The 23,323-nt window shown below is 50.9% G+C and overlaps 1 protein-coding gene across 6 annotated transcripts in view; it reads left to right on the top strand.

The window, feature by feature from the left end:
- Positions 1-23,323, top strand: part of DAAM1 (dishevelled associated activator of morphogenesis 1) — a 146,927-nt gene that overhangs the window by 111,059 nt on the left and 12,545 nt on the right. For 5 of the 6 annotated variants that reach the window (XM_080394478.1, XM_080394476.1, XM_080394479.1 and 2 more), the window contains 14 exons: positions 3,454-3,525; positions 5,958-6,052; positions 7,884-8,217; positions 8,680-8,790; positions 8,909-9,012; positions 9,439-9,505; positions 9,797-9,914; positions 10,037-10,175; positions 10,684-10,742; positions 11,082-11,269; positions 11,589-11,900; positions 12,015-12,122; positions 16,598-16,627; positions 18,045-18,148. In XM_080394478.1, the coding sequence (XP_080250604.1) occupies positions 3,454-3,525; positions 5,958-6,052; positions 7,884-8,217; positions 8,680-8,790; positions 8,909-9,012; positions 9,439-9,505; positions 9,797-9,914; positions 10,037-10,175; positions 10,684-10,742; positions 11,082-11,269; positions 11,589-11,900; positions 12,015-12,122; positions 16,598-16,627; positions 18,045-18,148 (1,841 nt within the window). The remainder of the gene's footprint in view (positions 1-3,453; positions 3,526-5,957; positions 6,053-7,883; positions 8,218-8,679; positions 8,791-8,908; positions 9,013-9,438; positions 9,506-9,796; positions 9,915-10,036; positions 10,176-10,683; positions 10,743-11,081; positions 11,270-11,588; positions 11,901-12,014; positions 12,123-16,597; positions 16,628-18,044; positions 18,149-23,323) is intronic. The other variant, XM_080394481.1, reaches the window with a different exon arrangement.

Below are 23,323 nucleotides of genomic sequence, written 5' to 3' on the forward strand. Positions count from 1 at the left end.
AAGGTGCCCCTGCCCCCCCACCTTCCTACCCCATTCCTCAGCACAGATCTCACTCCCTGCCCAAGCTCCTGGCTGGGTGCATCTGAACACTTCTTGGTGCTGTGCTGTAGTGCAGACTTTGCCACCCTTCCCATTTGGTGTCGTGGCTGGGAGCACTGGTGGGAGAGGGATGTTCCTTCTAAGAGGTGCTGATAGTACCCTGGTGTGGTGGGGAGGACTTGCAGTGATGTCTGCAAGAGGGGACAGGAGCTGGTCCCTTTTTGGACCGTGTTCAAGGCACATGTGGGTGTACCAGCTCTGCCATGCCCCAGGGCACTGTTTGTGTGCCAGCCTCTAAAGCAAGGTGGGAAAGCTGGGAGAAGCAAAATCTTTGCCTGCAGGGTTTACGCAGAGCCTTCCTGCAGCAGAGCATAGGATGGCTCAGCAGGGTGGGTTGGCAGACAGGCACAGGGCCCATGGTTCCCCGGCATCCCTGCCACCTTCTTCAGTGTCTTCACCACATGTACATGCTCCCTCCTGTTTCTGGTGCATATAGACAGCACACTGTCTGGCTGTATGTGCCCAGGAGGGGTTCGCTTTTGCACACAGGAGATGAGTGTCCTTTAGGAAGGCATGTGATGTGAGCTGAGAAGCCAGAGATATCTGGCTGCCTGTGCCAGACAGGATTGTCACTGAGCAGGAAGGTGGCCTGAGCCTCACCCCAGCTGCTTGGCACTGCTGAGAGACCGTGGGGTCATTCCGCAGGATGGGTGGGTGGCACTGAATAGAGCTAGCACCAAGAAACTGCCCTTTGGCTGCAGGAAAATAATGCAAGAGATGCTTCGCAGATTGAACCTGCGGTGCAGGCTGACCTCACATCCCCATGTCCCTGTGGTGGTTGGCCATGGGCAGTATCCTGCTTCCACCTCGCTCTAGGGGGTTGGTGATCACAGCTGGATTGTTAAACTGATGGCTCTAACCCATAGGTTGTAGAAATGATGTGTGTTTCCCTGGGGTGAGAAATACTTTGCAAAATATGATGGTTTGCTTTTCCCACCATGCTCAAGAGAAGCAGACCTTCCTTTGGCTCTGTGGGGGGTGGTGGTATAATTTGTGCCTTTCCATTACAGGAAAATACAAATATATATTTATATATATATATACACCTTTGTGTATACACATATATGTATGTGTATATAATATAAATTACACCATTGTTTTTCAAGCTCCCTGACACTTTCTCTGTCCTCCTAAGCATCTTTCTGACAACCTGGATGTCTTTTGGTAGGCTGTGTGTGACACGCTGGCTGCCAGGAGTCCTGCAGGCATGGCGGGTGTTTCTCTGCACAGTCCGGTGGTAGGAAGCTCCGACCGACCAGGCAGCTGCAATCAGGTGTCCTCTTCTCAACCCCTTGGGAAGGCATTGGGTTTTCCCCACCATGGCAGAATCCTCCCCCTGGCCATGGCCTCAGGTGGCCAGACTTGATGCTGGCAGGTGACAGTCCCTGCACATGGTCCCAGACGCGGCCAGAAATGTGGCAGGATGGACAGCCGGATGGTCTCTGGGTTATTTGGAGAGGATTGCTTCACTGAGTCCATTTGCCAGCAGACGGCAAAAGGTCTGTGCCCCTACGTCCTTTTGCCTTTGCTGGAGGTGAATTTTTGCAAGAGGGGAAGCGGAGAGAAGCCAGCACATCCCGTTCTTCCTGGCTGCAAGAAGACCAAAGGCATCCCTGTCTCTCCCTATCAGGCTGTGTGTTGCATGCTTGGCCAGCAGATGAGCATTTCTATTTTTTTAAGTACTATTTGGACAGGATGGGGACAGCTTGATTTGTTGCTGGCAAAAACTAATTGTCGGAGCATGACTATGAATGGTCCTCCATACATGCGGAGGCAGGCGGTGGAACCTTCTTCAGGTTTATTAGGTTTGGCACTAGCATAGGTAGGACGGGGGGGGTTGTTGTTCTTCTAACATCTCAGAAAAATTCTTGCTCTCTGCTGCCTTGGGTAAAAAAAAAAATAATAAAAAATGTGGAGGGTAGGCAAATCAAGTGTTTCATTCAAAACCTTTGCTCTTGCAAGAGAAGGGAGTGAGAACAACTGAAAGTATTAAAGCAGAGGGCAGGGGTTGCCAGGTCCCTCGTTGCCCTCAAACTTCTTTTGTCCCTACCCTGGAGCCAGGCATGGTGAAGGGTCAGGTCTGCAGGGATGAGCTGCGCTGCCTGTGGGGAAACTGAGTCCTGTCCAAATTACCTATCACTGACTTCATTCTCATCTTGGCAAGATGTTCTCATCTTGGCAAGATGCAGCTTGGGAAGTTTGGATGCACAAACATCTCCCACATATGGCTCTTGAACCACAGTAAATATTTGGGACTCTGCTTCTTGGGCTTGCTGAAATCAGCTGGAGGATCCATAGCTGTCTGCATGCACAGACGTGGGGGCAGGAGAGCAGGTCATCCAGCTCCCACCATCGCAGGCAGCTGCAGTGTAGGATGACCTTTGCAAACATTTCTTAAAGTTAGGGAGGGGTCAAAGCCACGCAGCGAGTCGGGCTGTGAACTGAACGTAGTTACCGAGGGAAGATGTCTGGGATTTGCATGGTATCGGCGGACTCCAGCCTACACCTGTGTGGCATTTCTGCTGTGAATACTTTTTCTTCTTTTGATAGCAGTTTTTAGGAAAATATAGTGGGGGGAAGGGTTGATTTTGAAATATTCCTTCCCTCCCTGGGGACACGTAGCGTTATTTATCTGAGCTGGGCTCAGAGGTCCTTCAGTCATGTCCTACAAGAACATGGTAAAACCTGAAAACCCGTTGTGAGTCCCACCAGATGCAGGGCATTGTAGGCTGTGCATCGTTCAGTGTCACAAAACATGGGCACATGGGTGACATCCTTTAGCAGGGAACATTGCCAGGTGCATATTCCCTTCTAACAACTAAGGAAGCCCCCAGAGGAGTTGTCTGTTGTGCCTGGAGTCTCTCTTACGATACTGGTAAGTCATAGTACTGCTCCAAGAGTGGACCCTAGTTCGTGTCACATTTGTTCATTCTTCATTACTTTTAAGAGACTTTTTTTTTTACCCCAAAGCACATTCATCAAGGCTGTGCGGCCAGAACTTCAAAGGCACTGTAGAGTGGATACAAGAGAAATCTGGATTTAAAATTTTGATGTGGTTTCTCTGAAGCTGATAACCAGAAGACTGATGCGGTATCATTCAGGCAGAGTTTGGTCACAGACAGATGGTGTAACATAGATCATATATAAAGTATGCTAGTTCAATAAATTAGGTAATGTTCCCATAGCTGGAGCTGTCGGTGGTGAGCTAAGAATGCAGAAAGTCATGCTTATATTGATATCAAGTAATGCAAGAGCTCAAGGGTGCTTCAGATGTGGTTGGTCATGAAGGGCAGGGGATGTTAATGCTGTTTCTACTAATCTGCTTCTTTGTTTAACCTTTCCCCCCCGCTCCAGGACCAGGAAGAAAATAAAGGAGCCACCAGCTGGCCGGAGTTCTATATCGATCAGCTGAATTCGATGGCTGCTGTGAGTATTTCCCCAGTGCTTTGGTGGGTGTTTGTGAACCCTGTATGGGGCAGCAGCACAGTGGTGACCATTGGTGGCACAGCAAGCGTTGTGCCCAAGAGGACGAGTGTTGTTTATAGAGGCAACGTCACCTGTTAGACCAACAGATACAGCTGCAAAATGGAGATGTTCTCTATGGCACACAGGGCATTTCAGCTCGCCCCAGGCTGGGAGGCTGCCAGGCAGATGGCAAACAGCAGCTTTCAGTAAAAAGCCACCAGGCTGTAAAGACCCCGTTTGCACAGTGCTGCCTTGTGCAGTCTTGACACCCTTCTGCACTGCGTGGCCGTGGCGAAACGCAACACTGCAGGCTGTGCATCCCACAAGGGTCAGTGGAGCTGCCGTGGCTCTGGGTGCCCCCCTGTAACCTGCCAGTGGGCTTAGATGTAATTTTATTACATACTTTCTTGTCGACGTCTTTCCAGGTGAGACAGAAATAGTGCTCTTTTCTGTAGGAAATACCCCCTCAAGGCTGCACAGTTCAGAGTCCCTTCATCCAGCTTTCAGAGGCTGAAGATGCTGACGTTCATGATCACTGCTCTAGGAATGGGAGCAGTGTGGAAACTAAAAATATTTTTTCTTTCCCCCATGCCCCACCTTTGCCCTGCTGTCACAGTGACAGGGAAGGTGGGGCTGGGTAGAGGAACAGGTACAGAGGGGTGAACAGGGGGTCTGCGAGCCAGGAGGGTGTGCTGCTCCCCTCTGGGAACACAGGGACAGACGGGGCTGGCCATGGGCTGCCAGCCAGGCAGAGCTTGTGGTCAAAGCCTGCCAGATACCTGGAGGGTTGCTTTGGCCTCCCTGACACACTGCTGAAGAGGAGCTGGGTTAAACGCACAGTTCAGCGCAGCTCCTTGTATCTGCTTGGTCCCTTTTTCTATCTTTTGGCTTAGCCTCAGTTGGTGCTCCAGGGCTCACCCTGACACCTCGGAGGGCCCAGCATCATCAGATGGTGCAGAACGCACCCTGGGTGTTGCTTCAGCTGTAGCCTTGGTTGCATGAGTTGGGGTGATCAAGCCGTACCCTGTGTGGGCCCGGGGCTGCAGGCAGGTAGAGCTGCAGGAGTCAGGTGCCCCCAGCACCAGCTGGATAGCACAATTCGGCGTGGGAGATGCAAAGGGCATCCCGTGCACACAGCCAGTCCCCAGCCCATGTGGACACTGGTGGGTTGCACTGGGGGTCCTGAGAGCGACAGGGTTAGCAGGACCCACCTGGCTGACGCCAAGCGTGGATGCAGCATCCCATCCCCTCCAGGCTGTGTGACATCCCCTCAGCTCCTTTGCAGTGGCACATGGGTGCCTGTTGGGATGCATGTGTACCAGGAGAGGCTAAAGGAACCCTCCTTCTCCCCTGCCCCAATTTATCACCTTCCCTTTGTAAACCCCCAGTCAGTGTTTGCTCAGCCCCCTGCATCCTCACAGGCCCCTCCAGCCCTGGGATTGTCCTCTGGAAACATCAGAATTCTTGTCACCTGCAGCATCTCTGGGCAGGGTTCAGCCAGACACTTTCTTATGGGATACTGTGATGCACTTATTTACCTCTTTGTTTTACAAGGTGTGTTTCCTGGAGGGCTGTAGGGGACATGCCAGGATTTACATCCAGAGCCCATGAGTTGGGATGCTCTCTGCCTGAATTGCAGCCTTCCCCTCTCTCTCCTCTGAGTCCGAGGGTTGCAGGGGGACAGTCACGAGCATCCTCCAACATGGGCTTGTCTAGATGAGTTTCAGGTCAGCAATTTGGGGTGATGCCGCTCCTACCTGCAGGGCATTAACTCTGGAACTTAATAATCATGCAGGACAATGCTAAGTGTGTCCTCTTGAGGTGGTGATCCAGCTGTCCCAGTTGTCTCGGGGCGGTGAAGTCCAGCATCTTGTCAGAGCTTGCTGGTGGTTGATGACTGCTTTGAGGAAGAGGTTCCTGCAGTTTCACTCAGCATGAGAAAAATTTTTTTTTTTCCTGCTGCTTTGAAACAAAACCCAAGTGGCCAGGAAGATGCAAGGTGGTCAGCAGCACTGCTCCACTGGGCAAAGCCCATGTGGGTTTGCAGTGTCACTGACTTGCAGTGCCCCAAACACTCACAGCTTAATTTTACATGTGCTAGCAAGTTGTGTGGGTGCTTGCAGGCAGCGTCTTTGGGCTAAAGCAACAGGTTCATCCTGTTGTCCCCAGTCTAGGCCATCTCCTTGCAGACCACAAAGGGTTTTGCCTCACTGCTCCTTTTCCCAAGTCCTGCAATTGCCATAAGGATCTGGATTTCTGGACTTTCAGAGTCAGTTTAGGGTCCCAGCTCTGTCCCCGCAGCTTGGCAGGACAGATGGTGGGTGCTCCCACTCCTTGCGCACATGTTTCACAGGGAAACCTCCCCTCTCACATCTGCCTTTCTCCTTTTGCAGAGAAAATCACTGATCGCCTTGGAAAAAGAAGATGAGGATGAGAGAAACAAAACAATCGAAAGTTTGAAGACTGCACTGCGGACAAAACCGATGAGGCAATTCCCTTCCGTTTCCTGACTTTATCGCAGCGGTCATGGCTTTGGGTTTGAGTTTTCTGGTCGAGAGGGGGGTTAAATAGGAATGTAAATGGGGGTTGCACAGGATGAGGGAGCCAAGGACCCTGAAATGCCACTTGTTTCTTTCAATTCACCTCTTGTCATTTTATTCCTTTTCCTTGGTCCTTATAGTGACCAAGAGCCACCAGGACTTTCACATCTGTTCAGGCAAATCTGGCAACTTCCTTCCCACCCCCCTTCAAGTTTTCTTTTGTTCTCATTGGAACAGAATGTAAAAATTCCTTCCAGATCAATTTTTTTTTAAGAAAACCCAATTTTTGTTGGTCAGCTAGGCACCCTTTGTTTCAACTTTAACTTCTCTTGCACTGTTTAAAGGAATAAAATCACATGTATCTTCAGGCTTTTATGAAATGCAAAAAAAAAAAAAAGTTGCTAGGAGGTTTTGATGGAGAAGATAGAGGGTGGGACTCTGAATGTCTCTTACTTTTTTTCTAAATTCATTTTCTCTGGAGTCTGCATGCACACATCTACAAAACCTTTAAGATGCCTCAGATCAACATTCGCTGATGGGAGTATGCTTCATTAAGAAATGCATGACCTGTTCTGGTTATGGAAGAAACAAGTTTGCTGTTGCTTGCAAATACATTCTGCTCTTCCATTTCTCTTTTGCAATGGTTCTGGTGATGGTAAGAAATTCCCAGAGTCAAGGGTGAGCACCCGATTGCTGTGAAACCTGGACTTCTTGGATGTTGGCTTCCAGCAGTGCCCTGGGAGTAGGGCTGGTACCCAGCCATGAAACTTTGCAAAGTCCTTAAAAGTAGTTTGTGAGTCTGTCTCACTGGAAGACAGAGGGAGGCAGCAGGCTCTACAGAAAATTTTACCTGTTGGACCTGCTTTTGCTCCCAGGGAAGTGAACGTCACATTTCCTATTGACTTTGGCTGGAAGAAGAGCGGGCTTTGAAGCAGAGAAATCAGTTTTTCCCAGCCCTGCAATTACCCCTTTTGTTGCTGCGCATCAGCATGGCTTGTTTTGAATTAAAATCATCCCAGTGCTGGGATGTTCTTGGCTCGTTTGCTTTCTGAGCCTGTGCCTTTTGCCAAACCAGAATACACCCAGCCTGGATGGCATCAGGTAGGGAGATCCTAAAATGCCTGAGTAGCATGCAGTGCTATGTCTGCATGCTCTAGTGAGTCTGCCTGGGGCACTGCTGTGCGTTTGTTGTCTGCTTTCTATTTAGTGGCATTATAAGTCATCATAAAAATCAGAAATAAAACTGGTGAGATGTGCCTATGGGAGAAGGATGTGGATGGTGAGGCAGGAGACAGAGGTCTGACAGGTGTCATGGACTTGGGCTCAGCTGGTGTTGGGGTGTCTGTGGCTGATGAGGAGGTGACTCCAGGGCTTGGGAGCTTCTTCCAGTTCTGTGCCAAAACTGGTCCCAAGTGAGTGGGATTTAAGACTCAGGTTGGAGACTGGGAAGGTTTTGCAGTAGCGTAGCTGTAGACTCCTAACCTCCATCCTGGAGACTGTGCTGATGGCTGGGTAAGCTGGTCCTCTTCCAAATACCCTTGTTCTGGACAACCTTGTGCAGATGGTGCCTGGCTGCCTACACTACCAGGCAACAATGAAATTGATTTTTACAACTCCGTCCCTGTCTCTGGGCCATAGGAGCCCTGCAGGTTTTCTGTCTGCCCAAGAGAAAATATATAGAAGGTTCTGGGTTTACAACAACAGACAAGTTAGCCCTGTTTAAGGGTAAAATGGTCCTTTGGCATTTGGACTTAAAGCTAAAAACCCTCTTTCTGACAGGTTTGTAACCCGGTTCATCGACCTGGATGGCTTGTCGTGTATTCTGAACTTTCTCAAAAGCATGGACTATGAGACGGCAGAGTCTCGAATACATACCTCGCTCATTGGATGTATAAAAGCACTAATGAACAACTCCCTGGGCCGGGCTCACGTCCTGGCCCATTCGGAGAGTATTAATGTAATTGCTCAGAGTCTGAGCACAGAGAATATTAAGACAAAGGTGGCAGTGCTGGAAATCATGGGCGCTGTGTGCCTGGTTCCCGGGGGCCACAAAAAGGTACTGGAGGCGATGCTGCACTACCAGAAATACGCCAGTGAACGGACTCGTTTTCAGGTAGGTGGGTCTCAGCTCGCCCCTCGGCTCCCAAAATTTGGCATTCTTGTCCCTTCCTCCTCCTGAGTATCTAAATGCCACTTGCAAATGATGTATTATGACTGTTTGCAACTTAGATACTCTGGGAATTACCCCAGAACCATGTCTGATGAGATCTGCAGCTAAGCAAAGAGTGAGGAACCAGTTATTTAACGCAGTACCCCCAAAAAATGCTTGTTTGTGCAGGGACCCTGGGATCACAGCTGTGCAAGGCTGCAGCACGTCTGGATGGACTGATGTTAGCTGAAATGGGTGCTGGGGTGGGCTGCATTACAGCAGGCAGCAGCTGATGATCCATCACCAGTGGGTTGCTACAGGGGCTGTAGGAGCATCACAAGGACTTGTTCCTGCATGCATCCCCTGGCCATTTGTGCAGCGTTGGGGCTGTCCCTGGGTGTTTAACTGATGATGTGTGTTTGGCAGACGCTGATCAATGACTTGGACAAGAGCACAGGGCGGTATCGAGATGAAGTGAGCCTCAAGACAGCCATCATGTCCTTCATCAATGCAGTCCTGAGCCAGGGGGCAGGCGTGGTAAGCACCAGGGCTCCTGGAGAGGGAGGTGTTTTGGTAGGTTTGGGGTGGTTTTATTTCAGTAAGCTTTCTGAGGATGTGCACCTTGTGGTGTTGACCCCACAATTGTCCCTTGCAGGAAAGCCTAGATTTCAGACTTCATCTGAGATACGAATTTCTCATGCTTGGGATCCAGCCAGTCATTGATAAACTGAGAGAGCATGAAAATTCAACCCTTGACCGGTGAGTAGTGAGCCCCAGCCCACTGGTTATTTCTGCCCTTGCCTTGTACCCTTGCTTTCTGGTTTCTGGACTTGGTCTCTGGGGAAAGCATGTGGATCTAGACTCACCCCTCTGGAGGAAATTCTTTGCTGTCACCAGAGAGAGAGGAAAAAGTCTGATGTGGTTTTGCTGCGCTTTAACAGGGCTTGAGCTGGGAAGGATGTGCCACTGTGGACCTGGAGGATGCTGCTAGCCCTCCTCCTCTTTTCATCCCAAAAAGCTCCTTGGACAGGCTGTAATGACTGGGATCTCGCGACTGAAGATCTAGTTGCTGTTTGAACTTCTGCTTGTCTCTGGGCTGTTGCCAGACTGGTTGCCTGCAATTTATTAATTGTCACATTTGTATCTGCTTTTAACAGTCTTTTTTTCCCCCCTTTCTTTCCTCAGGCACTTAGATTTTTTTGAAATGCTTAGAAACGAAGACGAACTGGAATTTGCCAAAAGATTTGAGCTGGTGAGTACGAACATTGCTGATGCAGATACCAACACTCAATGTCACGGTTCCTTTTAAAAGCGCCTACATGTCCTGGGATGAGTGCAGTCTTTGGATATAATTTGGAGGCTGGAAATCTGTCTCCTGTTGCCCTGCTCTGTTGCAACCTCCATCCTACAGCCTGCTTCATCCCTCTTCTCCTTTAGCTGCCGATAAGGACTGGAGGCTGGAAGAGTTTGGAACTGAGACTTGGGAAACAGGCGGTGTCATCACCAGTCCAGTGGCCTGACCTTGCTTCGCTCTTGTCCACAGGTCCACATTGACACCAAAAGTGCGACTCAGATGTTTGAGCTGACGAGGAAGAGGCTGACGCACACCGAGGCATACCCGCACTTTATGTCTATCCTGCACCACTGTCTCCAAATGCCTTGTGAGTCCCGGGGGAGCCAAGGAAACCTGCAGCTGCTGGGGGCTTGCTAGCCCACGTCTCCTACCTGAGCGGCAGCAACCTCCCTGCTGCTCCTCTCAGTCTCTCCCCTTCTTTGCCTCCAGATAAAAGAAGTGGCAACACTGTCCAGTACTGGCTGCTGCTTGACAGGATCGTGCAGCAGATTGTCATCCAGAGTGACAAAGGGCAGGACCCTGACGCCACTCCCCTGGAAAACTTCAATATTAAAAACGTTGTCCGAATGTAAGTGCTTGCCCGCCTTTCCCAGGGCTGGCTGCTGAGCAGCACCGACACGGGCTGCCGTGGCTTTGCTGCACCGACACGGGCTGCCGTGCCTTTGCTGCCTCCTGCACCAGCAGGCGAGAGGGCCAGGGCTGGGGGTTACTCCTGCCAGGTTGGCATCGCTTTGACCTGCACTGTGCAGGTGAATTAAGCTTCTGTGCCCTCAGTGAGCTATTTTCGTTGACTGCTGCTGTCACTGTTCTTTATTCGTCACTTAGCGTCACCCAGTGATGTTTCTGCTCCTCAGTTGGACAAGCAGGCACCCCTGGAGCTGTTGAGAAAGCACTGCATCCCAGACCACAAAACCCTATTGGAGGGGGGGGAGGCAGAATACAGAATCGTTAGAAATACCAGTTTGGGAACCTTAAATCCCACTGCCCAGGCTTGCTCAATCCTGTTTCTTGCTGATGATGGTTGCTTGTTTACTGGGATAGGATTGTCTCACATGCTACATATCTTTTCATTTTAGGTTAGTCAATGAAAATGAAGTGAAACAGTGGAAAGAACAAGCAGAAAAAATGCGAAAAGGTGAGTGATGGGGAGATACACAGTGTTAATTCTAACCTTAGTGCACACGGTAAGCTAAACAGCTAACATATACATGTACTTAGCTGGATGGACTCTGCAGGCTTTAAGGAGTGGCTGAGGTAATACCGTGCTGTGGGGCTTACAAGGGAAGCGGGCAAAGCAGAAAGTCATTTTTTCGTGGGGAGGCCCTGGCCAGGGTATTAAGGCACAGCACACGCTCCCTTTTCTTAACTGCACAGCTTCTCTGCAGGGCAGCGTGGGGGTTAGCCCCTGGGCATGCTGTCGTTCGCCAAAAGGGAGTGTTTGTCACCCAAAAGTGGTCTCCTGGGGCTGTTTCAGAGCACACCGAGCTTCAGCAGAAGCTGGAGAAGAAGGAGCGGGAGTGCGATGCCAAGGCCCAGGAGAAGGAAGAAATGATGCAGACACTGAACAAGATGAAGGAGAAACTGGAGAAGGAGTCCAGCGAGCACAAGCAGGTCAAGCAGCAGGTGGCAGACCTCACGGCACAACTCCGTGAGATGAGCAGGGTGAGGCCCCAAACCTCCTCCCCACTGAGGCCTGGTCCCAAACCCCCTGCAGACACCATGGGGTGATTTCTGGCGGCTGAGCTGCATAGGGGGCTGAGAAAGGTGCTTGCTGGGAGGGCTACCAAGATGTCCGTCCCTGCTGATGGGGTGATTTTGCCTCTCCAGCTGCATTGGGTCTCAGTCAGGAGTGCTGAAACCTTTGAGTGCTTCCTATGCTGCTTAAATTTTGGCCAAAAAAATGAAAAATCGGCACGGGGATGTTTCTTGGGTGGTTTCCCCCAGTTCTGTATGACCGGTCCCCTCTCTCTTTCACTCCTAGAGGGCGATCTGTGCTGCTGGCCCCGGAGGACCTCCCTTGCCACCAGGAGCTCCTGGTGGCCCTTTGCCTTCTCCAGCTCCTGGATCCCTTCTTCCCCCTCCACCACCACCACCACCGCCTCCCGGGGGCTGTCCCCCACCGCCTCCCCCACCTCCACCCCCTCCAGGTGGCCCCCCACCCCCACCTGGCCCCCCACCCCTGGATGGGGTGATGCCTCCCCCCGGAGCACCTCTGGGCTTGGCCCTCAAGAAGAAGAGCATCCCACAGCCAACGAATGCCCTCAAGTCCTTCAACTGGTCCAAGCTGCCAGAGGTAAGCCAGGCAATAGTTTGGGCAGTGAAACTGGAGGTGCCAGATGGCCACCCAGTTATGTAAGGGCAGGTGGGCAGGGGACCCCCAACCTGCAGTGCTCCCACTGTCTTGCAGAGCAAGCTGGCAGGCACCGTGTGGACTGACATAGATGACGCAAAAGTGTTCAAAATCCTGGACCTCGAAGACCTGGAAAGGACGTTCTCTGCCTACCAAAGACAGCAGGTAATGGCTGGCCCATGGTGCACGCGGGGATCTGGGCAAGGCACTGCTGTTACAAGATTGCGTGGTTTCGTTTGTGGTCTCAAAACACATCGCCTGTCATTCATACCAACGCCACGTTTGCCAGATCAACTCGATCTGCTTCATCCTCTCATCCGCATGCCAGTGCCTTTGCACTGAAGTGGCCATTCACAGCTTCGTGTGCCTGATTTTGCCCCTGCCCACACACCTGACCACGTGTGTCATGAAGATGGATCACCAAAACAAACAAACAAAAAAAAATAGACAGGGAATGTATGAAAATAGCCCCCAGATGTGGCCACAGTTGGGTAATTTTTGGATTGCTCTTAACAGCAACTGCTTCATGTCTCCATATTGGGTGGAAAATTTCTATCCCTCTCTGGCCAAGAAGGACTAAGTTTTGCCCACATCTACCATGGGTGGATCTCTTCTTTTATTTTTGTAGTGTGCCCAGAGCAAAATGTGAGCTTTGAACAAAAAAGCAAATCCCAAACCAAAATAATGACACTGCAGGCAAAAGTCTCTGCTTTTTAATCTCCTGCTCAAGCAATATGGCCCCGGTTTGGAAGGCATCAAAGCATACGAAGAAAATTAGACACTTATTTTACCCCAGGCAGGACCACAATGGGCAAAAGCAATGAGTTTTTCAAGGAGGCAGGAGGAAAAACAAAGGGAGAGGCTGAAAAAGCATGTTCACCTGCTGAACGTCTGGCTGCATTGCTGGGAGGAGAGAACAGTTTGTCTCACTCTTGCCAGGCTCAGGCGGAGAGACGGTGCCGGGAAGGAGTGGACCCAACACATTAAGCTCCTTAGGCAACATGAGAGTTTAATCTCTTCCAGAGGCTAATTGAGGGAAAGATCAGGGTGGATTAGAGCAGGGCAAATATCAACAGTAACCCACGAGAAGTATGTACTACCCTGGTGTGTTTTGGGAATAGGCGACCATGGTGCTGGCTCTTTCCCCCAGCGTTTTTGGAGCTTGACTCATGCCTACTGAAGGGCACATCTGAAGACAAGAACTGGAAATAGAAACGGAGCAAGGACAGAAAACCAGGGTGTCAGCAGGATGGTTTGCCCTCTGGCTTGCCTGCCTGAGTCTGTGAATCACCTGGCATGCTGCAGACTATTGCCAGGCAGGAATTTAAAAATAATTTGGCTTGGCTGAGGTCCTGCTGGGTGAAACGGCTGGATAAGTTCAGGGCCAGCAAGAAGGGGGATGTGCTGCAAGGAGAGCTGTGACACAGGCTTTCGCCCTAGATGGGATGAGGACCAAAAGGGAGCTGAATGTGGGCACCGTGGACTGGGGTGGGACTGGCAGAAGATGCTGCGAGAGCATCTGGAAGGGAGACTTGGAAAGAGGAGGTGAAATCCCACCTGTGAGATGCTGCTGGGGCTGGAGCCACCCTTGGGAGCATAATGCACAAGTTCCTTGTGGCTCACCCCGGTGGCACGGTAGCACTGTTTTGTGTGAGTCAAGTGATAGGACACATCCCCCTGGACCTGAGGGTGTGTGATTGCTCACCTGTGAGTCCCCAGGGTGCCCCCACTTGGAGTCCCACCATGGGAAGGGGGTGCCTGGCTGTGTGCCCCGGCGTTGCGGGCAGCACAGCTCTGCAGACAGCTGCTGTGCACGCACCAGTGTGCAGGGTTCGATGCGCTCCGTGAGATGACACGTGCACACCACAGGGCACTTTGGACATGGTGCAGGGCTGAGGGAGCTCCATGTGAATGGCCTGTCCCTGCAAGGAAGGACAATGAACTAATGCCTTAATAACTCGCCGTGTTTTCAAGCTGTAGTGAAAGCTGGTTTCTGTCCCGAGCAAGCAGGGGAGGAGCAAGGATTTCTCCCTGCTCCCTGTCATGAGCCCTTGGCTGAAAATTACTTGCTCCATGATTGCATCTGTCACTTGTCCTGAGACACGATGTCCACAGGACCTGGGACATCAGGGGCTGCCTGCCTGCCCATGCCCCAAGCAAATTCAGGCTCCAAAACCATGTGGCTGAGTGGAGCATCACTGTGGCTGGTGGCCCAGCAGGGTTTGGGGGCAGGGGGCAGAGGTGAGCGTGGTGCAGAGAGCTCTCTGAGCCCCCCGCAAGGGGCTGTTGTGGGGCTGCTGTTGATGGGATTTGTCTGGTTTTATTGCCATAGTACCCGGGAATCCCTCAGTAGTGCACAGACCCAAGAGTTATTGATGTACTTAATTTTAAGCATCTCTAAATGTTTTTCCCATGTCACAGGCTGAGAGGTAAACGCAGGCTGTGCAAAATGAGCTGTGCAGCTCTGGGGAAAGGCCCTTTCCATGCTGGGATGACAGGAGCCTTCTGGGCTTCCTGGGGCTCAGCCTGGAAGCATCCCTGCCCAATGCTAGGCAAAGCATGAGCGCTTGCCCTGAGCTATCAGGAGGGCACATGTACTCCCCATCCTCCCTGCTGAGGCTCTGCAGATGTCCCTGTCCCCAGAGGAGAGCTCAGCCCCACAGCTGTACCTAACGTCAGCATTTACCAACCTTACTACATATAACAAAAAAAGCAACAGGACCTCTGTGTTTCAGGCTGGGGATGAGGCCCCAGCAGGACTAGGGGTAGCTGCTTAAAGACATGCATGTGGTGATGGAGAAAAGCAGGTCTAGGGCCATCAGGGCTTACATGTGCTACATTAGGGGTCTGCTCCTCTTTCAGATCTTTAAGAGCCTGCAAGGGGGCAGAGGCTGGGAGCAATGTTGGTAAGTGGCAGTGACATGGCCAGGGCAGGTCCTGCCATGGTGATGATGTATAAAAGCCAGGGCCAAGTAGAAAAAAATGTATGTTGTTGAACTGGGGGCTTAGCAGTGAGCTGGGAAAGAATTCACCTCCCAGGAAAGGATGCAAGAAGAAAAGCCTCCAGCTGCTTCATGCAAGTGAGTGACCAGCGCAGGGACCAAGGACAACAGGGGAGGGAAATGTTTGTGTGGACAGTGAGAGCAGATTTAAAGCTACTCCTTGCAAAGCCCCTGGTAGGGTGGCATTGCCAGAGCTCTGCTTCTGAGGATGGTGGTGGCAGCGCTTCGACACATGTTTCTACACAGACGAGTGCAACACAGCCTTGGGGAACCGCTCCGTGCCGTGCCAGGGTGCCTGTACCACACCCCATGGGCACCCATCCCTCTGGTGAAAAAAGGGTCGGTCACTCATTTTCTTGGCTGATGTTTCTTTGCCTTCTGGCACATGTTGTTCTGCTTCTTGGACTTTCTGTGGGCTCAAGAAAAGCCTGACACATTGGGTTTTAGCCACAGGGTTTGCGATTAGCACAGCTCAGCCCCCAGTGGGTGCCAGTCCTGCAGCCCTGGGTGCTCAGTGGCACCTAACTGCCCAGAGCTCCCATCCTCCTGCCCAGAGCCACGTGTTGGTCCTGGGCTGATCCAGCCTCAGAAGCCAGTCAGGGAAAAACCTATATAAACAAGGTTTCCTTTAAAAAGGCAGCAGTGATGATGACCAGCTTAAACCAGACATGTGGGCCATCAGCTGGCTCAGCACGGAAGGGCTGGGGGAAGCGCCCTTGTAAACCAACTGCGTTTGGACCCACCTACCTCTTCTGCTCACTGCCTGCCTTCGTTTTTAAAATAAAAAAACAATAAAATGCACCATTTTTGCACCTTTGAAACCTTCCTCCCCATTGTGGAGGTGCTGGATGGTCTCTTGAGCCAAGCACAAAAAAAAGTAATAAAACGCAGCCCAGGGCACAAGGAGAGAAAACCCTCCTGTGTGTGTGTGTGTGTGTGCACATGTGTGGTGCCAGCTTTGCTGCACATGCTTCCAGTCTGGTGGAGAGAGCCCGGCAAGACAACCAGGTTTTTGGAAGGGCTTGGTGCTGGTGGGTCATCAGGGTGGCTTTCAGCCAGGCTGCCAAGCCCTGGAGAATGGGGGTTGTCCCTGTTGGAGGAGAATCAAAGGGGAAACGTGTTGCCATAGTAAATGGTAAAGTTTTGCTGTGGCCACATTTGCTCCAGGATGAGCTTCTCATTATTTCCACTTGAAAGCCCTGTTTTTCCTGGCAGTCACGTCGGCATTTCAGTCCCTCAGATTTGCAAAAAGTAGCAATTTTCTTCCCCAGCGCGGCAGGCTGAGCACTGCTGTCCTTTGGGCCAGCGCTTGCCGGCTCCCGCACAGAGCAGTGGCAGGGCTTGGCCAGCATCCTCCCGCCTCGCCCTTCATCCTCTCCTCACCTCCTTGCACACCAGCACCTTGGCCTGACGCATTCAGGGAGCCGCCTCTCCCTCTCCCATCATTAATCCTCACCACATTTTCATGTGCATCCCCCCTGTTTCAGCGCTGCCAGACCCCGAGTGCCTCCCTGGACTGCCAAGCCCCCTGGGCTGCACCCTCCCCTTGTCTGTGCTTTGATTCCTTTTGGTTTTGCCGAGTTCACTGAACCGCATGTGTTTTTACTGCCTTTTTCCACGCTTCTGCTATGGCTGTAGGACTTCTTTGTGAATGGTAACTCCAGACAGGTAAGCGAGCATCCTCAGGAGCCCAGTGCCTATGAGTGGTGAGGGCAGGGCGAGTGCGGGGCTGGGGACGTGGGGGATGCACGTGCTGCTGTGGGGGATTAATGTGCGGCAAAGAGGGGATTAAATCAGAGGTCCAGTGATCACCAGGAGGAGCAGCTTCAGAGTCGATGCTGGGGGTGGCTGGTATGCAAGAAGCTGCCCTCTCTGCTGTCTGGCCTGATGCCAAAGCCAGGGTCCAGGGGTTGAATTTTCAGATCCATCTTAACACAGAGAAGCGCCTACCCCTGAGTGTTTTTGCTTTTCAGAAGATGGAAATAAATAAACTCCTACCTGTGGGTTGAAGCTTTCTATTTCATCACAGTCAGAGCAGACAAGACACGTGAGCAGTGCAGCTGGTGGTAGGTGACGGGGGGCTCACCTTCCTTCACCTGCCACAGCCTTCACTCTACACCACCTGTCCTGGAAGCTTCCCACTTGTTATAGCTGGTGGGGTTTTTTTTTCATTCAAACAAGAACAGTAAAAGATGGGAACTTGTGTGCTTAGTCACAACCGGCGCAGTGGCTGTGTGCCAGGTCCCCTACACTCGCAGACATATAGTGCAGATCTGTAGTGTGTGGGACCTTGCAGCTCTGGGTTGTGTTCCTTCCAGGATTGAATAGCTGGCTTTTAATTGATTAACCTTACTAGAATATGCAATATAGTAAATTAAAACTGGAGACAAGATGAACCCTTTAGGCAACTCTGCAAAATTGCTGTTATGTAGATCTGCCCATTTGCCCACAACCACAATTTGATGTGTTATTACTCATTTGAAGGTAATATATTTAAGCTGCTTAGGAGATGTAGGTACTTATGTCACACCAATTCCTGCTTTCAAATCCCTTACTTTGAGAGAATTCCACCGAAAGAGCAGCAAATGCTGCAGGTTGCATTTGCATGTCTGGTAGCTCATGTTGGTTAGCTTGCTCGGGAGGACTGATGCATGAGGGGTGATTGCAGATGTTTGGGGTGGGGGTGAAGACCAAGAGTGATGCTGAGTGTGTGCAGCAGCCCGTAAATGAAATATTTCATGTGAGGATTTAATGAAGTATCACAAATACGTATGCTAAGAAAGCCCGGCTTTATTTATTCAGCAGCGCCTGTGTGTTTGCAGATTTTTAAATCTTCCCTGTCTGAGACAATATTTACATTTCTAACCAGAGGCTTCAAAGCCAGCTCTGGTTTATGAAATGACTTACTGTGTTTCAGTTGCAGGCAATGGGTTTTACCCGTAACCCATGGTGACACTCCTGATTAATGGGGGCCCGCTGTGTATCGTGCTGCTATGTGCTGAGAGTACTAAATGTCTTTGCTCCTCCACGGCTTTTCTCCAGGCTTTTGTTTTGTTGGGTTTTTTTTTCCTTTATTTTTTTGTAGAAGGAAGATGCTATCGATGACACTTTGAGTTCCCGGCATAAAGTCAAGGAGCTTTCAGTCATAGACGGCCGGAGAGCTCAGAATTGCAATATCCTCCTCTCCAGGTACGGTTAATGCCTTCTCACCCACCAGGGAGCAAGGGGACGTTTGATACCCTGCCCTGGGCTGGGGAGGGCTTCTCATCCCTGGGGGGAGTTTAATGACAGGAGCCAGCGAGGGAGGAGAGCCAGCGACACCTGAACCCAGCTATAGCCTTACCGTGCACGGTGAGGTGGCATGGGGAGGGGTGTGGAAATGTGATTTAAGTGGGTATGTGGCAATTAGGTGTCCCTGGAAAGCCCCAGAGGGGCTGGGGCACCCAGTGAGCCTTTATAGGGGATGGGAAGGGGGTTGATTTCACCTCTTATCTACCTCAGCCGGGGTTTTGTTTGCTTTTCGACAGCGGTTGAAGAGGGTCTCTGTTAGACTGGGGAAGGCGCTGGGCATCGGCAGGGTGGGGGGGAGCGGCGGTGTAACCCGGCCAGGGCCTGGCTGCCTGCACAGGTGTCCTGTGCCACATCTGGATGTCGGGAAGGGGATGTCTCCCTCTTACAGCTGCCCAGCCCTGCTCAGGTGACAGCCTCCCACGTCCCCCTTGCCAGGCAGGCTCAGCACTGCTACCAGCAATTTAATCCCATGCCCAGATGGCTGCCAAGAGGATAAAAAGGGCCTTTTTTGGTGAGATAAACTACACCACTAAGACTGATTCCTGAGAAAGGAAAAGCCAAGCTGCAGGGGTCTGAAAGGATGAGCCATCAGCATAGCTACTTAGAAAAAAAACCAACCACCAAACAGCAGCAGAAAATGCCACTTGTTTCTGACTCACCCAGAAAAAAAAAAGTCATCCCAAGAACAGTAAAATGTAGCTCCATTCAGAAATATTCACTCTGCTGCCTGGAAGTGCAGAAGCTTTTGTGCCGCCCAGGACTGGCCAGGATGGAGTTGCATTGCTGGCAGTTGGGCTTGCAGCCGCGGTGCCCAAATTCTGTGTTTTCCCAGACCATGGGTTGGCGGTGCCAGTGCCTCGCCTTGGCAGCCTGGCTGGTTTCCTTCCCTAGAAAGTATGCAGAGGCTGATGTCTGCAAAAGAAAAAAACCCTCCGGGTAGGTAGCTTGCAGTCCCTGGTGCTTCTTCAAGCTCTTCTAGAGGTCGTCCGCAGCCCCATGGGCAGCAGGAGCAACGGGTGCGGTGAGCCATGTGCTGCAATGTTTGGTGGTAAAATTGCTGTGTTTATGGCTGTCTCTGCTCTGGGTTGCTTCTGGGGAGTTTCATACTTCCTAGCAGTGCAAATAAAAAGGATGATGATAAAAGCAGAGTCTAAAGCAGCGGGCAAATGAGTATGTCTGTGGCAGCCACCTATTAGCAAGTAAAACGATGGGATTCAGGACACTGGCAGGGCTGCTCTCTGGCATACTTAGGCTGAGCGTAGTCAGAGTCAGTTTAGGTGTGATTCAGGCAGAAGTTTAAGCATACAGTTTAAAGTTAAGCGCACAAATAGCCCCTTCAGTGGGAAGGGGAGCTACCCAAGCACTTAACTTGAAAGGCGTCTTGTGTGTCTTACTGAGCAAAGGTCTTAATTTAATTTCACCAGCAAACCTTTCTCTTCCAAGAAAGTGATGGCTGGAAACAAGTCACCAGTAATTAATCACACAAAAGGGGGACAACAGAGGCCGCTACCTGCCTGCCCTCCCCTTTGGTTCATTTCCTAAGGGAGAAGTGGGATCGGATCAGCCCTGCAGGGTGGCCCCCAGGACTCTCATATGGCTTTTCCCGGGCACATCCCACAGCATCAGGGGCTGGCCACTGCTTTGGAGGTGCTCTGGGTTTTGTCCCGTGGTGCTCCCAGCGATGCAAGGGCAGAGGGGCCACCCCAGCAGGGCATTTCTATAGCACTACAGCAGCAACCAAATCTGCTCCTTCCCACATTTCTGCAAGGGACTGCAATAGAGTTTCTCTCCCCAAACCCCCTTTGGGTGATTTACTCTTGATGCCAAGCAGCTAAAAGGAAGGGCAGTGTTGGGATGAAGCCCAAGCATCATGCTGGTGGGCTCAGGACCAGCCCCTGCATCTCCACCAGACTCCATGCAACCTTGGGCAAACCCTTCTGTCTCTGCCCACCCCAGCCACCAGTCCCTAAGCTGGGCAGAGCTGCGGGTCCCTGGTCCCAGTGTTGCAAAGGGACTGGTCTTGCAGGGTGGCTCACTGCAGTCAGGCTGCTGCTCTCCTGCCTCGCTCACGCAGCCATCGTGGGGACAAGCAAACTTTCACATGCAAAAGGACCTGCAAGCTCGGCCCCTGATTTAGCCCAGACATTTGTAAGCTCACCAGGCATTGTCTGGCTTGCAGCGTGGAAAGATTACAGCCAGTGAGATACTTTATCTCTCTCTGTAGATTTATTTTTTTGCCTGTTTCCCTTGCTTTGGGAGAAATTACTGCACAGTGAGATCACTGGATTTTCCTCCAGCTTGTAATGCAACACAAGAATATTTTTAACACTTGGGTTTTTTCTTCTTTTTTTTTGGAGAATGCTTTGCCAATGTCAGTGCATTATCGGATCTTCCTCTGTGAACCGACCATGTCCTTGTTTTTTCTCCCTCTGTACATGTGTGTATTTTTAGTGCTGCATTCTGCAAGATGCAAATCAAGCCCTTGCTCTGTTGCTTTCTGCCTGTGCTAGCGGTGAATGGCTTGTTTGATTCCTTTCTCCAGCAAGGCGGTGTGAAGCATTTTTCTCAAATGAATGTGGCTTTTCAAGAGGGCGCGTCCCTTTCTCAGTGGAATTCATTTTTCCCCTTCACACTTATTACGTCCTCTGCAGGATTCTACAAAAGCCACGCAAAATAGCCCCGTGCTTGTCAGGCTGGCGAGCTGTCACTTCGCATCGGCGGGCTGCTGGCTTTAAATCCCTGTGACAGCAAGTCCTGTGACCCCCTTCCTCTCAGACAGCTCACGTTCAACAGCTGCTGCCAACAATGATAATTATTGTGGTTATAGATAAGCTTCTAGCTTTCACTGGCCCCTTTCCCATCAAATTGTCTGAGAAGCTGTTTTCTTCTGGCGCCCTGCACTTGCTCTCTGCTGATGCTGGGGCAGGCTCTTGTTCTTGGCACTGGGTTTTGATGATTCCTGAGAAAAGTTTTCTCGACCTCTTTCTTTTTAAATATATTTTATTGTTTACTTTGCTTTTAATGAGCAGGGCTTACAAAAGTCACTCTCATCTTTCACCACCCGCCTGGAGACAATCACCGTAAAGTGTGTGCTTTAGGTGTTCGCTTTGGATGAGGGGTAGCTGCTGCCTACCCACCCCCTTCTCCCAGGAGCATTTTTGCCTCCCAGGGATGCCCCTAAATATCCAAACCTAGCCAGTGTCTGCTTTTCACCGTGTTGGGGACCGGTGTGACATTTGTTGGCAGTCTGAGCTTTCATGTCACTGCTCGTGTGTAAAAGGAGTCCTTCTGCAGCTTCATATCCCACCTCAGGTTGTGTCCATCCCAGCCACTGCTCTCGTACACGACAGGTAGGGTGTGCTGGGGACATGGCTGCTCATCACCGCAAGCTGCGGAGGGGACATTTTCCACAGATCCTGGGTTTGCTTCTTGTACAGCAACCCTAGCAATTGTTCTGGCTGCTGCTCAGCACAATCTGTGAGCTTCCTCCCCTGGCTGAGGTGAGATTTTAACTCACTCCTCATTTAACAACCCCTCTCTTGGGGCTCCCTGGAGCAGGAGGTGAGAGAGGACCAGGTGCAGGACAAGAGATAGGCTTGTAAGGAACAGATACTTGCCAGCTCTGTAAGATCAACCTACCTCAATAAAGCTAATCCTTCACTTCCAGTCTTGAGCAAAAGGTTTCAAGCTAAACCAAGCCCTTGCTACCGTGGTGTTAGAGGGCAGCACCCTCCTTGCCTTAGCTTCACCTTCCAAAAGCCAGCTCCGCAGTCTCAGCCTGCTCCCTGAAGAGATGCCAGGATGACAAATACCCTCCTTATTTAATTAATTAGAGTGATCAACTCTGTTCCCAGTCTTCTTTTTGATCTGCTGATCGGGTTGACTTCCAAGGTCTCACATGCCGCTGTAGGGTGTGTTTCTGGTTTCAGTTCATTCCTTCGAGCCGCATCCAGTATTTCAGCATCCCTTGGCAGCACTGATCACCAGGACTGGGGCTATGGGTTTCCTCAAAGCCCATGAACAGGTCTTTTCAGCTGTGTGACTTTTCCCTGCATGCAAGTACAGAGGATTTCGTTGGGTTTTTTTTTCCCCCAACTGTATTTATTGTAATGGCTTTAACCATCACTGCAAGCTGGGTAAGAGATAGGATGTTGGCAAATGGAATTGTAGGAGTTTCTGGACTTTGCTTCTTTTGCATTTAGATTATTTTATGCAATGCGAAAACATGAACAAAAATAGGTGTGGGTTTGTAATCAAAGTCCTTGCAGGGAGCAGTCACGGGGGGTATTGCAGACATAGTAAACTGTTGTTAATGGCTGCTCAAGCCCAGGAGAGGCTGAGGGCGTCTTTCTGTCTATTGCCTCAGTTCGATGCAGGCTGCTGTTGAACAGATCACTTCCAGGGAACACCATCCTGCTGCTGCTTGCTATGATACAGTGGTCTGTGGTTTTAGAAATCTCCAATTTGAGCCTATGTCTTCAATTCATGTTATGTGAAGTAGAAGAAGAAAAAGGGGGGGGGGTGGGGGTGGGGGGGTTGCTGGTTTCCAGCCTTTTACACTTTGAAGCACATTGAATCCACACCCCTCCAAAAAAAAGAGCTGATGTATTTCCTGGGATGCTGAGCACCCACTCCCCAAATTTTGGTTTTCTTTCTCTTTTTTTTCCCTGGAGGGACACTCCAAATAATGGTGGGTGGAAAGAGTGAGGTAGGCAACGTTCAGATCCAAGAAGAGCAACAGAAGTTGGCCAGATTTTCCTTGGGGGTTGTGGCAATGGGTTCAGGAGCAGTGCTGAGCCGTGGTCCTGAGCCTGGGCTGGACTGTGCTGCAGACGGGGAGCATGATCCCCACTGGCTCCGTGGCCTTTGGGGATGCTGGCACTGCAGGAGTAGCATTGCTATGGGCAAGATTTACAGATAAAAGTTATATATTTTTAATACGTGTATAAGATACTATGTACAATACTTACATAAAATACTATAAAATAGGGGGCAACAGCTGCAGTGCAGGGAGAGGGGATTGGCCCTCCTGTTCACAGCAGGGCCAGGGCTGCTTTGTGCTGTGCCTTGGCA

The sequence above is a fragment of the Falco punctatus genome (genome assembly GCF_963210335.1).
Source record: "Falco punctatus genome assembly, chromosome: 7".
Lineage (NCBI taxonomy): Eukaryota > Metazoa > Chordata > Aves > Falconiformes > Falconidae > Falco > Falco punctatus.